General features: G+C 52.0%; 1 protein-coding gene across 1 annotated transcript; it reads right to left on the reverse strand.

Moving 5' to 3' along the window:
* Positions 1 to 798: 798 nt before the first annotated feature.
* On the reverse strand, positions 799 to 14,596 carry Lad1 (ladinin 1). Its single transcript, XM_038349854.1, has 10 exons — positions 14,479 to 14,596; positions 7,667 to 7,804; positions 5,486 to 6,362; positions 4,778 to 4,882; positions 3,829 to 3,872; positions 2,519 to 2,591; positions 2,286 to 2,420; positions 1,932 to 2,018; positions 1,637 to 1,711; positions 799 to 1,280 (listed from the first exon to the last, which is right to left on the reverse strand). The coding sequence occupies exons 1-10, from the start codon at positions 14,514 to 14,516 to the stop codon at positions 1,275 to 1,277; spliced, it is 1,578 nt and encodes a 525-aa protein (XP_038205782.1). The 5' UTR covers positions 14,517 to 14,596; the 3' UTR covers positions 799 to 1,274.
* Positions 14,597 to 16,318: the final 1,722 nt, after the last annotated feature.

Below are 16,318 nucleotides of genomic sequence, written 5' to 3' on the forward strand. Positions count from 1 at the left end.
GCCTTTGCACCTGCTCTCCCTCAAGCTGTTTCCAGGTGAAACCAAAGCAATCACTGGGAGTAAGCTGTAACTACTTAAGACCACCTTCAGACTCCAGCCATAACGGAGCTGCAGGGCACTGGGCTGCCTTTCTTGGTTTACTGTGTGTTTTTGGGTGGCTCAGCATTCTACACACACACACATAAGGGGCCATTGTACTGACCTGGGAAGAGGAAGCCTGGTGGAAAAGATGGGGTGAAGATATTTGGCCATTCTGTACTCTCAAATGTTTTTATTTTGTGTGTGCTTTGCTTGCATGTAGAACTATGCACTGTGTGCATGCAGGGCCCTCAGGTCCCCCAAAACTGGGGTTCCAGACATTTGTAAGTCGATACGTAGGTGCTGGAGACTTGAACCTAGGTTTCTCTGGAAGAGTAGCCAGGGCTCTTTCTTAACTGCCGAGCTATCTCTCCAGCCCCCAGGTCTGAACTATTAAATCACCATGCTAGGACCACTGATGGCAAGCCTACCACCTTAATATGAGAGAAGATAGGAACAGAGTTCTACACCAAAGCCAGTGACCCCCCTCTCCCAGCAGCTGACCCAGAAGGAAAACAAAACCTACGGGGACAGATCCATCAGTGTTACCAGTCACTTATGCCTGAGAATGAATGAGTTTATCAGATCCTTCCTGAGAAAAGATTTTTCTGAGCAAAAGACAGTGGTAATACAAAAAGGCACTGGGCTCCGGATCAGAGCCGGGGGGGGGGGGGGGGGAGAGGGGACATTGCAAAGCGGGAAACGCAGTACGTGGTCAGTTGCCTGGTGACTCCTTTCCAGTCCTGAAAAAGCCTCAGAGAGCAGTGACCAAGTCTAGGACTTGGTGTGGGAACGTCACAGGCACACAGAGTACCCACTGGGAGCAGGTAAGACAGATAACGCTGGAGTTGGCAAAACACCTCAGCCTGATACTGGCAGTGAGCAGGAAAAAGGGGCCGTCTCTAGACAGGACATGGAGACTCCATGGCTGGTGTGCCAGGGCTGTGTTCTGGGCTCAGGGTAGAGAGTGCCTGCATCTGGAGAAAGCATCAGCGCACATCTGCCCCCGCCAGGCAGGGCTGGAGAAGGGCCGGAGGTGTGACATTCATGTTCCTGGCCCCAAGGGGCCCTGACCACACTGGCTGAGAGACAGAAAGGGAATGGGAACAACAAGGGTCAGGAGTGCTGCAGGCCAGGAGCTGGCATGAAGAAGAGCCCTTGGGGTGCATGTCTGCAGGTCTGTCTTGGCAGGGCTTTCACACCTGTGGGACAAAGGCCAATTAGAACAAGGAAACGTGGTTCAAGGGACTATAAGGGGAGGGCACCTCTGGACAAGATAACCCTTTGGCCAACCAAGCCTCTGCCCACCCACACTGGGTACCCCAAACCTTACAGTTAGATGGGGCAGGCTTTGCTAAGCTACGGCTCAGTCAAGCCAGAACAGGGCTCCCATTACTCTCATGGGTAAGTAATCTAAAGCACACACGTGTGGGGGGGGGGGGGCAGAACCTAGGTACCCAGACCACTCAATGGCAACCTAGTTAGAGTTGTGCATTTGGATAGGTTGGGGGTGGGGGGGCTTCCATATCTCAGGGCTGGGCACCTTCTCCCCACTCACCTCGGCATCCAGGGACATGGCCGATTTGTTTCCCCACTGAGCCCTCCTGGTGACGGATGCCTCTTTCTGTACCTCCTGATCAGAGTAGAGACCGAGAACTCAGAGGTAAAGAGGGACTTGGGACCCCCACCTGCCCTTCCTGATGTCTTTGTTCTTCCTGAAGGGACAAGGACTCAGACCCACCCCTCTCCTCAGCTCTCACCCACAGGTTGGGTTTCTACCCTATACCCCTTGCCACCAGCTCCACTTCTGACATGACCCACTGCTGTCAGGCCTATCCCTCCTCTGTGGATACCTGCGCGCCCTGGTCTCCAGAATCCTGGGTCTTGCTGATCCATAGGTTAAGTCTTGATGTCACAACCCCTGACAGTCGCAGATTCTCCTAGAAAGAAAACTCCCACCTTAAGGTTTGGAGTCCCTGACAACACTAGGCTCTTCCAGAGGCCCCAGAATGGGGACAAGAGTCTCTCTACCACAACGTCCACTTGGCACAAGCTATGTGTAGCTGGGACAGATCCCACCCTGGGGAGTTCTGCATCCAGTTAAGGAGACTCAATCAGAACAGTACAGTTTCTAACACTGCCGAGGCTGAGGCCCAGGCTTCAAGGATGTCAGACTAGAGCCCCAGCAGTTGGGATCTGACCCTCACCTTTCTGATGGTTGGTTCTGTGCGGCTCTGGCCGGCCAGCTCCTTCTCAAAGAGGTGGCGCTTGCTGGCTACACCGGCAGGAGTCACAAGAACCTCAGTGCGGGAGGAGCCTGGAGACCTGACAGATTCGGATCTCTGTAAATCAGAGATGAGAGTGGCTGAGCCATAGTTATAATATTCATAAACAGCGCCATCCACCCCAGCACGGCTCTGGAGGAATCTTCCACTCCTACCTGTATGGCTGTATGGTATCTCTCCAGTTTCTCTCCCAGCTTCACCGTGCTAGCTGGCAGCCTCACACTGGCACTGTAGGATGGGAAGACAGATTTGAGATGAACCAGCCTAGACTCTGCCCCCAGGGCTTGAAGAACAACCCCTAATACCCCATCCTGCGGGCCAAGAGGGAGGACAGGGACTGATGAAGAAGATGCCTTTGTTGCTGAGAGGATTGCAATGACTTGGTTAGGGTGAAGTTTACAGGCTCCAGGAACTTCCACATCTCTGAGGAACAGCCTGTCTACTCCAAGGGGCATTTGAGGATCAGACGAGCTTCCCACTGTTCCCTTCCTGCCTCCTCCTCTCACACCCTGTCCCTTCCACTCACCTCAGTTCTCACAGGCTGCGAGGTCACCATAGCCCCTGTGCTCCCCCCTCTTGGCTCACACTGCTGTCACTGCATCTGCCTGCCTGGGTGGCTATGGGTTTAATAGTCTCAAGTGAGTCACTTGAGGTTAGCCACTGTCTTGTCTTTGTTCTCCTCTTGCTCCGTCCCCTCTCCCATCTCTGGGCCTAGGAACATAAGCCCTTACTAAAGGTCTAACAGATAGGTAAGTATGGCACAGGTGGGTGAAACTTTATCACCAGCACTAAAGTTTAGATCTTATTTTTGTCCCCGCCCTCCTCCGCCACGCAATGTTCCATCCTCCATCTACTTGGCTCAGCGATACAAGGGTAATTACTAAGCATGCAGGCTCCTGGCCACTGCTCTGGGCCTGCCACAGCCAAGTCTTTTCCTTCTTTGTCCTAACCATAGTCTCCTTTCTGGAAGGCTCTCTTACCCTTTCTCACCCCAAAAAGATAGACCAAAGCCTCCTCCCTCTTCAGAGACCCATCAAAGCTGCGTCTGCTCCAGGCAACTCTCCCCGGAGACCACAAGACAAGGACTCCCGACTGCACACAAGCTGCGGGGACCACAGACAAGTACTCCCGACTGCACACAAGCTGCGGAAACCACAGGACAAGGACTCCCGACTGCACAAAAGCTGAAGGGACCACAAGACAAGGACTCCTGACTGCACACAAGCTGCGGGGACCACAGACAAGGACTCCCGACTGCACACAAGCTGGCACGGAACTGCCTCCCAGCATCATCTCAACCCACCTCAGGACCTCCTATCAATCCTGTCGCCCCATCAGATCTAGAGTGCCAGGCAAAAGCTGTACCTTCCCTAATGTATGTGTGGTACAGCCTGGCACACCGATGGCAGGTGAAAACAGATAAACACACAGCCAGAAAAAAGAGGCAGGCCACCAGGCAGCTCACCTGCGGGTTAAGGTTGTTTCTGAGTTGTCTTTCCTGGGGCTCATCTGAAATGAGAAGGTAAGTGAGGGTCTTAGGCAAGCCCATGCCCTGTCTCCAGTGAGGAGTCTAGCTCCCAGGATGCATCTTATTCCTGAGAATAACCCCTCACCTTCATTAAAAGTCTTAATCTGGAAGCACCTGCCTTCACCCTTCTGTGTGGGTTCAAAGCCACTACCAACCCACCCCAGCCAAGGTACCTGTTATGACCTGTGTTCCTGTCTGCCTCTCCACTAACCAAGAGCCTTGAGGGTACTGGTCAACCTCAGGCATATGGCCTCTTCCACAGGGCCTGGCATACATCAAGACACAAGGCACATTCAACCAGTGGATGAGCAGATGACACGGTAAACAAAAGGACCAAGACTAAGCCCTGAAACAGATGAGACTTTCCAATCTCATCACATGGAAGCAAGGAAGGGGCAGAGAACACTGGAGAGAAACCTGCTGCTCTCTGTCCTTCCCTCCTCCTAAGGAAGATACAAGAGAACCAAGACAGGTCAGTCGGCTCTGGCAAGTTCATCTTCCTGCAGTCCCGATCTTATCCACTAGGTGGGACTGCTCGTGTGTATTTCTCTTTCCCTCCCTCCCTCCCTCCCTCCCTCCCTCCCTCCCTCCCTCCCTCCCTCTCTCTCTCTCTCTCTCTCTCTCTCTCTCTCTCTCTCTCTCTCTCTCTCTCACACACACACACACACACACACACACACACACACACACACATTTTCTAAGTCTTCAGCCTGCTCGCCTTTATTTAAAATGACTCGTCTCTCTGCATTGGGCACCGTGGAAAGTCAAAGCTCCTGCCTGTCTAAAGAGACTTCCTGTCATGTAACCTAGGCTCTTGCTTAATGGGTCCTAGTTTCCTTTGCCTGCTCTGCAGTAGATGGATGACTAGGCTCCACCTCGCGCTTACCCGAAAGGAGATGGTCCTGGGGCTGGAGCGTTTGAGGGAGCTGCTGTAGGTGAGCAGAGTAGGTGAGGATATGTCTGCCTCTTCATCCTTGCTGGGAATTTTCACCTGAGTGAAACAAAGGTGTCAGATAAGAACTTACCTTCCTCTGTAAAAGGGTAAGGTGCTCCTAGGCCCAAGAAGCCCCCAAGCCTAAACTTCCAGGGGGCCCTCAGGTGACCTGGCTCATCCCAGAAGCTGGAGATGTCTCACTCTCCTGCCCCTGCAATACAGTGACCACACGGCCTCATGTACCCGGACCACCAGGCAGGGCTTTAGTTTTGGAAAGATCTGAAGGTGTCTAAGCTTGCTATCTAGCACAAGGCTCCCACGCTTAATGGGTGCCTGTTTCCTCGGAGGGCTCTGTAGTGGACAGGGAACAAGATTACCCTTGCTCCGAACAAACATAAATGGCTTTGGGGGCCGGAGTCCAGGACCTGGATAAGGATGTGGTTGGAGACCCCCAGTACTCTGCACACAGCCCCTTTTGGTTCCAACAATCTGCCTCTGACTCAGTGCCCTATTGGGACAGTAGTTAGGAATTCTGACTTGCTAGGAGAGAAAGAAACTGCCAAGGCCAGCCCAACAAGGGAGGAGAGGAGGAAACAAGGGAGATACAGGCCTCAGGGCTGGACTGCCAAGGAGGGCAAAGGGGAAAGGGGCAATGCCGACCTGGAGTGTGATGGGTGGGAAGCGAGAAGCCTTAGTCGGAGGGTCTGTTGTACCCTGCTCTGCAGAGGAAGGTGGACTCTTCCCAGGGACAGCCTTCCCTCTGGACTCCCTTGTGGTAGCCTGGCTTCCCCCAGGGGCTGGGGGCTGCTCTGAGGCCGTTGCCTTCTTTGGAGTCAGCTTTGTTTCTGAGACTATTGACTTCTCGAAGATGGATGCTTTCTCTGACACCAGCCGCCTCTCCTGCATCTTCTCAGAGACCACGGATTTTTCTAGAACTGGAGCAGACCTTTTCTCTGGTGCTCCTGTCTTCAGAGACGTGAGTGTCTTCTCAGGGACCGGTGACTTGTCTGACACACTCGTTCTTTCTGGAACCAACTTCTCTGGGCTGTGTTTCTTCTCAGTCGGGGATGCTTTCTCTGTGGCTGCCCCCTTCTCTGAGGGGCAGGCTTTCTCGGAAGCCGGTCTCTTGGCAGGCACTAGAGTCTTCTCTGGGCCAGGCGCTTTCTCAGAGACCAAGGTCTTCTGCTGGACCTCTGCCTCCTCTTGAAGCCCCTTTCCCCCTCCCCCAAGCTCTCTTCCCTTTAGGGGCTCTTCTTCCTGGGCCCAAGGGCCTCGCTGCTCCCGGCTCAGTCTCCGGCGAGGCAGGGGCTCCGCTTTCTTCTTAGGCACAAGGGGCTGAGTTGAGGTCTGCTCGGGGTCTGGGCTGTCCTTTTCCCCCTCTAGCCTCTCCTGCACTGGAGCCTGGACAGCCTCTACCACCTGCCGCCTCTGTCGCCGTTCCTTCCGAGTCCTAAGGATGGCCTGGATGTCTTCCTCTTCATCTTTGGAGGCTGGGGGTGATGGCTTGGGGACCTCTGCTTCCTCCACACTGGGCAGCCTGAATCAAAAGACACAGGGAGACAAGGTGGACAGGATCAGATGACGTCAGGAGTGAGGGTGACCCTCGTTGTAGCTGACTCAGTGAGATGCTTCAGGGCCACCAGGGAGGAAGCAATAAGTCAGACCCTGCTCTCCCTGTCCCACCACCACTATTTCAAAAATAACCACGTTTCTGCATTCTGTGTACCACCCTTCCAAAGGGTCACTTGAACAAGCACCCCAGGCTCAAGTAAAAATCACAGATTCCTGTGCAGTGTAGAGTGAACTGTTCCCTGTTCACCCACAACCACTAACACTGATCAAGCAACTGCTTTATAGGTTCTAGGCCTAGAGCAATATTGGCCAGGAGGGCTCAAAGGAGTGAGTTCAGGCCCTGTCCATCAGAACTAAGAGGAGGCCATGGGAAGTAACTGGTAGGGAGCTAGAAGGAAAACCAGGGCTTCTGAGGCCCCATTCTGTCCTCCGTAGGGTATGCATGAAACGTGGTGGCAGCCCTGGGTTTGGATCAGTCCACGGAACACAGCCTGGTCTTCCTTCATTCGGAGATGTAAAGGAACAAGAGCAACATAAAATAATTGTGAGAAACTCAGAGGTCCTAGTCTCTCGCCAAAGGACTCTACGCTTACTGTCACCCTGCTTTCCATGTGATTTCAGGCAAGTTAACTTACTGTCTGAGCTTTCCAAACTTGTAAACTGAGCTTGTTAGGTGGTGAAATGAGAGCCATCCCGTGAGAGCAAAGTCCTAGCACACAGGCAACATTCAGGAAGTTCTGGGTCTTTCTCTTCCTTTCCCTCATAATCCCCAAACCTAGATGTCAAGATTGGTCCCATTTTGTTCCCCTTGGAATAGAGACGGTCAGAGTATGGGGAGGTAACCTGTTTAAGGGACATTTGACAAAGCTGGATAAACACTGTGGCCAAACTCAACTAGGTACAGGTCCTTGACAAATTATCTAAGCATGCTTCCTGAGTCTCTCCTCCTTGAAACAAGTTATCAACAGTGGCCTCTCAGACATCATGAGGATGGAGGGAACCACATACATAAATAAGATGTCCAACAGAGTAGTAGGACTCATGGACAGGGTGACCAAACAGCTCCATGAGTGTGATGACAAGGGCAGGGACCATGCTTGGGTTGAGGATGGTGAGGAACTTACATTTCATCTTCCCACCATCAACCTTATTCCTGGACCAAATCTCTAGCAGGTCAAACAGATTTCACATAGTCTTCTGGGGCAGGTAGGTCCCCGACTTCTACTCAGTATGGAGAAATGATGTTCAGACTCTAACCCAACCACATACCTCTCCACAGATCTCTGAGCTCCATTCTGGGTGACTTTTGGAGATTCATCGTCTGTGGTTGAACTCAGGTTGCGGTGCCTCCGCCTGCGTTCTCGCTCCTGTTCCTCTTCATCCTCCAAAGTCCGCTGCCTGGCCAGGCTAGGGGAAGAAGGCAGGCATCAGCACAGCCCAGAGACGGGGAGATACCTTCCCTACCCAGACTCCCACAGGCTTGGAGAAGACAATTGCCTTCAGGCAGCCCTGTGGCCAGCGGTCCTGGGGCACTGCAGTGCACATGGCTGGGGCAGAGATGTTTTAAGTACAAATGCACACCAGATTTCAAAGACCCAGGATGAAGAACAAAGTGCAATAGTTCTCACTGCAACAATGTAACTCTCAGTGATGGCCTGTAGTTCCAGCCCAAGAACTTCAGGCTACTCTGAGCTACACAGTGAGAGTCTGTGTCAAAAAAAGAAAAAAAAAGATAAAAAGTGAAATGATCACTATGGGGTGTATTAAAGCAAATAAGATACATTATTTAATTTTCCCCTTTTACTTCTTCTTTAAGGTGACTACTAGAAAATTTAATTTTTCAAAGCAGTTTCTTTCTTCACAACTTGCAGGGATCTAGTTAGACTGGAGTGTCTCCCGGTTGGCATCACTGACATTTCGGCCAGATAATTCTTTGTAAGGTTGTGTCTTGCAGGGTAACAAGCAACACCCCTAGATGCCAGCAGCAACAGTGTCCATTTGGGACAACCAAAGACATCCTCCAGCATTACCAAATAGCCCCTTGGGATACCAATGCCCCTGTGCTGGATTTTCTTGTGGGAGCAGAAGGTCTCTGGATGATGGGAACAGGGAAGGTGGCATGGTTCTCTCTGAAGGAAGAAGGTGACCTCGTCGAGGTCCTTGCTCTTCTGAGTTCTTGACAGACAATAACTGAGGAATTTCCTCAAAGTTTCTCGCTCTGCACAAAAGTCCTTGGCCTCTGGTGGTAGGGGTAAGGATAACTCACAAATGAGACCAAGATAAAACCACTACATCCTTCCACTTCTCAGGGCCTCCCTCAACTTTTAAAGTTCTACCTGCCGGGAGCAGCAAGGAAACGCCACATACTCTATGTCTGGTTTCCACTCCTGTGACCTTGCATTTGTGGGGCTAACTAGACACTTTCAGGAACCCGAACAACTTCCCAGTAATCCGTTCATGCAGCCAGGCATCTGGCAATCTAACCAACCCATGCACTTGCCCCTTCTCACCATCTTTAGCCATATACTCTACCAGAAACCCACCTATTGTCCACCCCCGCCCACTTTCTCTCCATCCACCAGAAAAACAACAAATAAACACTTAATGGCTCTAATGAATGGCACCCTTAATCCATAACTAAGTTTGGGTATTGAGGAAAGTATGCCTTGGCATATTCCTCTTCCTTATGCCTAGTTCTGTCCTTGGAGAGACAACTTTTGAAAGGCAGGTTGTGTTGGCTTGCAACTAAAGAAGAGAAGAGAGATAAAAAAACATTCTTCAAAGAGACCCTTACTTATACATATGTTATAACGAGGTCGGGTTTAAGGTATAATGTGCTAGCTATGCTTACCTATTTCACTTAAGAGATTTCTCAGAACGGGGTGTACAAGTCTTTCCAAAGTGGTTTAGTCAGTAATGCTAAAAACAACAACAACAAAAAAAACTCCTGGGTGTCAGCAAGAGACAAAAATCAAAACACTAGACAGGGTGGGGGGCCCTGTCCTTCTCATTGTGTCTATTTCCTGACTAGCCCTGCTGCAAAACTTACAATTTGTACACACTGCACTGCATCTGAAATGTATGTGTGGGCCTCTGGGGTCTGCCTCAGGACCTGGTCCAGTTCTGTTGCTCTTGGACAAGTGACCACCTTCCCCTTTTCACTTTAGAAAAGGATTGCTCTCCCGAGCTGAGCATCCTGTCTTTACAGCCAGCATTCACTAACCCAGTACTTTTTGAGGGCCTACAGGTCAGGCATGATTCTAGGAGCTAACGTCCAACAAGCAAGAAAACAACACATCTCCCTTCATGGAGGTTAGGGGAGTCAAACAACAAACAAGGAAGCAAACCCGGGACAAAACAATTAGACTCGGCTGGAATGAGAGAAATGCTTGGGTGTATAGACCTAGTTCAAGAGAAGGGCCAACAGGGTCATGTCTGGTGGCACAGAGTCCCAGAGGGGGTTTGTGAGTGCAAAGCCATAGTGTAAGAACTGGGGCTCAGAGGAAGAGGATAGGCTAGGGACAGCCAACAAAGGAACTAGGCAGGAGCAAGGACAGAGCAGCAGATTTTGAAGACCTCTGGCATCTGACATGGAGACCAGCACACAGCCAATGCCAACGAGTGCAGAGAAACAAATGCAAATGTCACTGGCAGAATCCAGGATTCTCCTCTTCCTGAGAAATCTCCGAGTTCTGCCTTGATGCAGAAGAATGCACAGAGGGAAGCAGTGGGGGGGGGGGGGCTGAAGGCAATCTGCCCATCTCTCTACATAGGGAAGGGGGTGTCTGATCATCAGTCACCCCAAGAAAAGGAGCTACCTTAGAAGAGAACCTTCTGGAATATCCCAACTCTCCCATTATGAGGGCAACCTCAGTTCCTCTACTCATCTGAGTCACAATTGTATCCTGCCTCAGTGCAAAACAGAAAAGGGTTGGGGTTTTTCTTTATGGCCTTGACCATAGATCTTAAGCAGGACTCCTCTGGGCCTTCACATGAGCCCCGTAATCTCTGAATGTTTATGGACTTATTCTTCATTCACCCCCACACTGCACACAAATCTATGGTCTCTCTCCTCTACCAACTTCTGCTGGCCTGCGAATAGGGACACTCTTCCTGCTCGCACTCTGCATGCACCCTGCCCCATCCTAGCTTGGGAACAACTTTTACCCTCCAGAGAAGGTCCATATCCAGAGGAAAGTGAACACTCCCCGACCCACACCCAGCAGGGCTGGGTTGGAGCCTCCAGGATTCCTTGATCATGAGCAACACTGTTCCCATAGGCTGCTCACTGCCCTTGGGGAAGCAGGGGGTTTGTTTGCCCTCCTCTGGGGCCCTATGTGGTGTGCCATCAGCCTGAACCATGTCTCCTCAAACATGACTCATGACAAGGTTGGGACAGAGCTAGCTGCAGAAGTTGGGGTCAGGGATCCTTTAGTGTGTCCAAGCTTTACGCCCAGACCCCAACACTCAAGAAGGGTGATGTGGTCACCAACACCTGCTACTCAGAAATCTCCTGACACCCAGCAAAACATGAGTCCTTTCATTACCTCACCCCACCCCAGGAGAAGAATGTTATCTCCAATAAGCAAAGATTATTGGCCTGTAAAGGAAAAAATGGACAGAAATGGAAGAGAAGGAAGGCCAAAGGTCAGCTTCCTTAGCAGGTACAATTACTGGAACCCTGGAAATAAATCAATTATTTGGGGGGCTTAAAACGGGTCTTGAAATTCAAATATGGTGAAAAACAAATCAACAAGTAAAAGAATGAAGGAGGGTGGTCTTAGCACTTTACAAATACCACTGATGCTAATCCATATATGGCTATGAGCAAGGTGGTGCTACCCAACTCGACTCAGAGAAGCCTGAGGCTTGGAGAGTTCATAACTTTCTGGATGGGGCTTGGTTACTAAAAAGAAGGAACCGAGACCTTCCACCTGAGTCACTGTCTCAAAGCCTCATGCCCTCATGGGCCAGAAAAGATGCCCTGCAAGTGCTGGTCCAAATCGGAGCCTAACAGCTGAACATTCAGAAGGAAAAGGGGGCCTGAGCTCAGGGTGCAGTTGCAAGAACTGCGGTTTGGGGAAAGCCAGCAATTATGGAGCCCTAGAGCCAGACCTTCTGTGGAACCTGCAGGCCATACAGCCCAGAGACTTGGCAGCTGACCATGCAGCCCAGCCAAGCAGTTCACTGTTCACTCCCCTCCATACCCTTTCCTCCACATCCTGGCCTTCACTGGGGGAACGTACATCCCTCTCTGCACCTCCAGGTGAGGCTGCTATCCATCTGTACTCCCAATTCATCAACTTCACCCTTTCTTATGTATGGCTAAAGACATCACTGCCCTGTTACACACGGAGTAGAGAACCCACTTTCCCCAGTGGTCACAGAGAAGCCAATTACAGGCAGCCAAAGGCTCAGTTGCTCTGGTTTAAGTAGCTAGAGGGTTTGTGAAGATGCCCCAGAAGCACTTAGTGAACCCTGGGGCTCAAAGAGCTGGGCCTGGGGAAAGGGAGAACAGTGGAAGGGCCCTCAGGGTGGCTGTGACTTTGGGTCAACCTTCAGCTCCTGACCAGGCGGGCCTCAGGCTCCCCCTCCACATGCTGAGGAGCTATTGCGGATGGTCTGAGGTCCCTTCTGCCCCAGACAGTCTAAAGAAAGGTATCAGGAAAATCCAGAGAGGCACGGGAGGTGAGAGGGCTGTTTAAGGGCCAGGCAAGGAAATGATTAACCACTGGCCACTTAGTCTCCGAGCTCTTGGATCCACCCCTCACCCCCCACAGACAGGTTGGCAGATCCTCACTGGTCACCAGGTCAGCACTGGAGGAAAGGACAAGACTGACCAGGGCAAATGGCTCTCCACTGCCCTACCCCAGGTCTGCAGCTCCTGAGCCTCCCGGCTAAGGACAGCGCATAAAGGCTCCAGTCTTCACCTTGGTTCTAGTTAAGGCTACCCTGGTCACACCCTCAGCACAGGCCTCCCCAGCTTGGGAGGCTTGGTTGCTGGTGACTCACAGCCCTTTCCAGCCCTTTCCTGCAGCCCGCTGGGGCTTGTTGCTCATTCAGAGAGCAGAACAGGAACGGTCCTCCGTTCCAGGTGTCTCATCAGGGAGACTGCTGGCAGCAGCTGCCTCTGCCCACGGGGTTCCATGAAGGCTGGGACTGGGCAGAGAGGCCAGACTAGGTCTTCCGGTGACAGGACTGGTTCCCCAAGGCTTCACTATCACTTAGCCTGGACATCCCACGGGAACTCAGCCCCACCTTGCAGCCACATAAGTCTATGTCCAACTTAGCAGCGGACAAGCTAAGACCAGACCTCATCCCCATTAAAAATCCTAGTCCCCCAGCCAAATACACACACAGGGGGGGGGGGCTTTAAAAACAAAAAAGTAAATAGAATAAAATCACAAACATCCTCAGCAGTCTGGGCAGTTTTAAGGAAGTGAGCCCTGTTTTGTATTTATAACCTAATACACAGTTCTAACATCTTCAGCAACCATTTAGATGGAACTTATTGGGAGCAAACTCAGCTGCCCACATGAACATCTCATCTCTACACAGGCCATAAACATGCTCACCCACACAGAAGCTGCACTCCTTGTATCTGAACATGCATTCATGGGCACTAACATGCCCACACCCAGAAACAAAGACACTCCTGCACCAACCCCACGCACACTGACCCACAGGCAGAGTCCAAGGCCTTGCCCCCGCACCAGCTCCACCCTCGGCACATACCTTCCCTGGGGTGTGTCTGACCTCTAAGGCAGCCTGGGTTCCCTCTCCAGAGCAGTGGATCTCATCCTCCTTTGGGCTTACCTTTCCCTTTCTCTAGACACCATGGGCCTCTCTGTACTAAGACTGAGGGCACCCATACTTCAGAGCAGGGTCCCAAGGGTTTGAGGAGGTCAAGTGGATGAGATTCTGTGAGAGACTGAGACAGAAAAGAAAAAGAAAGAAAGAAAGAAAGAAAGAAAGAAAGAAAGAAAGAAAGGAAGGAAGGAAGGAAGAGAAAGGAAGAAAGAAAGAGAAAGAAAAACCCTCTGAAGCCCTCAGGGAGACCCCAAGGGGCAGCAGTTTTTAGGTGGTGGAAATTGTGAGAGATGACTTGATAAGCAAGGTTATGGTACCCTTGCTGCTAAAGTGCTGCTAGGCTGCACCTACAGAGATAGCTCTGACCCCATAGTAGGCCTGAAGACCTAAAGTCCACTTGACAGAGGCCAAGAGGCCAATTTTACCCTGACTGGAGCCTAAGAAATAGGAAGAGCAGGGCTCCAGTGTGGGCCTCTGCTCCTTTAGGACAAAGGATGCATTCCAAGGTAGGGACTCAGTGGAAGGACATGGGAGGGAAGATGCTCATTTCAACGGTTCTGGAGAGGGAGGGGGCAGCTCCAAGAGGAGGCACAAAGACAGGGGCTGCCTCTTAGGTACCCACCCCTCCTAGGCTGCTCTGACCCTGATAGGCTGTCCAGCAGGCAGGCATAGCACTTACAGTTTCTGATCCATTGGGACCAGTTCACAAACTTAGATGGCAACACGGACAGGGATAGCAACTATCCTGCTCCCAGCGTAGTTGCCACCCCAAATGCGAGCTGAGAATCTGAGCCTCTCTTAGGATGGGGGAGCTGCTTTCTCTGACACTAGTCACAGATTCCGGCTCCGTTGACTCCATTAGGTGGGGCTAAAGGACACTCCCTAGAACCATTCTAAAACTCTTTAGAGAGTAGCAGAGACTTGGGGTCCACTCAAGAATAAGGCTTAGAGTAACTCTTGGACCTTCCCAGCCCCGTAAAATGTTCCTTTGCACTCACAGACAGTGGCACCCTGGGCTGTCCAGGCTGCGGATGAGCCTTTTCCTAGCCTATTCCTTAGGACCTAAGGGGACAGGAAGCTGCGGAGCAGGGAAACCACCCTCCCTGTCATCTGAGGGGTCGAGAGTTTGGTCTCAAGTCTGTCCCCACGAAAAGCAAAAAGACCAGGGTCCCGCTCCGCGGGGGTAGCAGGCCTGTGTCCGGGAGAGGAGATCCGAAGAGGCGAGACTACACCCCGGCCCCGGTCCACCCAGCTTCGGTGGCCGCTCTCACCTGGACAGCGCGGACCAATCCTTTCTGCTGACCGACATGCTGCAGAGCCCCGCGGCCGCCGCGTGCCGAGCTCCGCGCTCCGCCGCTCACCTGCGGCCCCTCCCCCGCGCCAGGTAGGGTCACATGGCCGCTTATCTCAGCCCGGCTCTGCCCCGCGCCGCCGCGCTCCCATTCGCCGGCCCCAGGAGCTGCCTCTGGGGTGTGGGCGTCCCAGACAAAGCCGCGCTGATCTCCTTCGGGGCGGGTCTCCAGCGCGGCCGCTCTGCGGGACTGTCCACAGGACTGCGGGCTGCACCGAAGCCGGGGCTAGTGCGGGGTTGCACTGCTGCTGGGGGCGAGGGCGGGAGACTTCCTGCTCAGAACCAGTTGGACCAGCTTGGCGCCGGCCCGCGTCTTCTCTCCGAGTCGCGGTCCGGAGTGCCAAGGAGTGGGGCAGGGGGCGGGACCCAAAGATCGGGGTCAGGCTGAGCTTGCTGCCTGGAAATAGACTTAGTCCGCAGAAACCCAATAGCTGGAAGCTGAACAGAAAAGTTAGAGCAGCTGTGAGGAAGTGGGGACTCCTAGAGAACACCCCAGGACTCAGAAACTTTCTTAAAGACTCTGATGAGATGAGCAGACGCTCATGAGAAACATCCCCTAGAAAGCTAGCCTCTCCCAAAAGGAGATGAAGCTCAAACCCGCCAACAGGGAGGGAGTGCACACGGCTGTAAAAATATATGCACAAAGGCACGGACCCTGCTCTCTGATACCCCACCGCAGGCTAAGGGGCAGGGCTTAACTGTGCCATAAAAGCAGTTTTGCTCCCCCAGGAAGAATGAGGGCCATAGATAACTGAGACTAATATTGCAACAACCTAAGGCAATTCAGACACCACCCGTGGGCACCCATTTGGGTGGGTGCAGCACTAGCTGCTTTCCACGCGGGAAGCTACCTCCTGACTGATCAGGTCAAGCCGGGATCAGGTACCTGGATGAGAATTTTTACCTTCCCTGGGAGATCAGAAATGGAACCAATGGCTACTGCAGGCCCTGCTGGAAGAAGGATGGGTACTACCCAACCCACAAAATGAGAAGTCAGAGCTGGCGTAATTGCCTCCACAGATCCACCTGTCTTTGCCTCCTAAAGCCTGGAAGCACTGGGATTAAAGGCATGAGCCAGGGGGCTATTTTTTGTAATCTACAAAAGAAACGAAAGGGGGTTTAGTCAAAGCTAACATTGTGCAGAAGGTGGGGTTAGCAGGAGAATGGGAAAGCTGAACTGTCAGAAGTGATTGCCAGAGCTGATGAGTCGAGCCAGGGATTCAGAGGACCAGGAATTCCAGAGGGTTTAGGGAGGAAGTTGGCTATAGACCACAGAGGGTTTCTTGATATTTTAATCTGATAATTAATTCTCGGTTTGGGGAGCTATCTTGGCATTGTCAGATGGTCCGCTGCCTCCAATATCCATTTGAATTTAAAGTCTTAGGAGGAGCTGTCCAGATCTTTGGATGTTGGTGTAGGAGCTTAGGATATGGCTTGGCATTGTGTCCACCATAACCCAAGGACAGGGATTGAGTAGGAAAGAGAAAAGAACATAGAGTTGGTATCTATGCCTATGTCTTCCTGACTTCCCAAACATCTTGAAAACGAATCTCCCCTCAGTGTCCCCTTAACACTTTGCTGAGCACACTGGGTACTTAAGAACAGTTTGGAGAAGTACATTAACTTTATTTAAGAAATTCTGTACCATTGAAGGGGACATTTGTAGTCTTGGTCATGAGGAAGCTGAGATGGAGGGAGTTCCAGGCATCTGGACCCCTGACCTCTGGGATCAGGTGAAGCCAGGGTATGGTGCCTCAGTA

This window comes from Arvicola amphibius, chromosome 12 (assembly GCF_903992535.2).
Source record: "Arvicola amphibius chromosome 12, mArvAmp1.2, whole genome shotgun sequence".
In the NCBI taxonomy this organism is placed as follows: domain Eukaryota; kingdom Metazoa; phylum Chordata; class Mammalia; order Rodentia; family Cricetidae; genus Arvicola; species Arvicola amphibius.

Excerpts from the sequence above, each read along its gene's own strand:
- Lad1 (XM_038349854.1), bottom strand. The coding sequence starts at position 14,516 with ATGTCGGTCAGCAGAAAGGATTGGTCCGCGCTGTCCAG. Across the intron at positions 4,883-5,485 it reads TCCCACCCATCACACTCCAG|GTGAAAATTCCCAGCAAGGA; the intron begins GTCGGCATTGCC and ends TGTTTCACTCAG. Across the intron at positions 1,712-1,931 it reads CTGGAGACCAGGGCGCGCAG|GAGGTACAGAAAGAGGCATC; the intron begins GTATCCACAGAG and ends TACTCTGATCAG.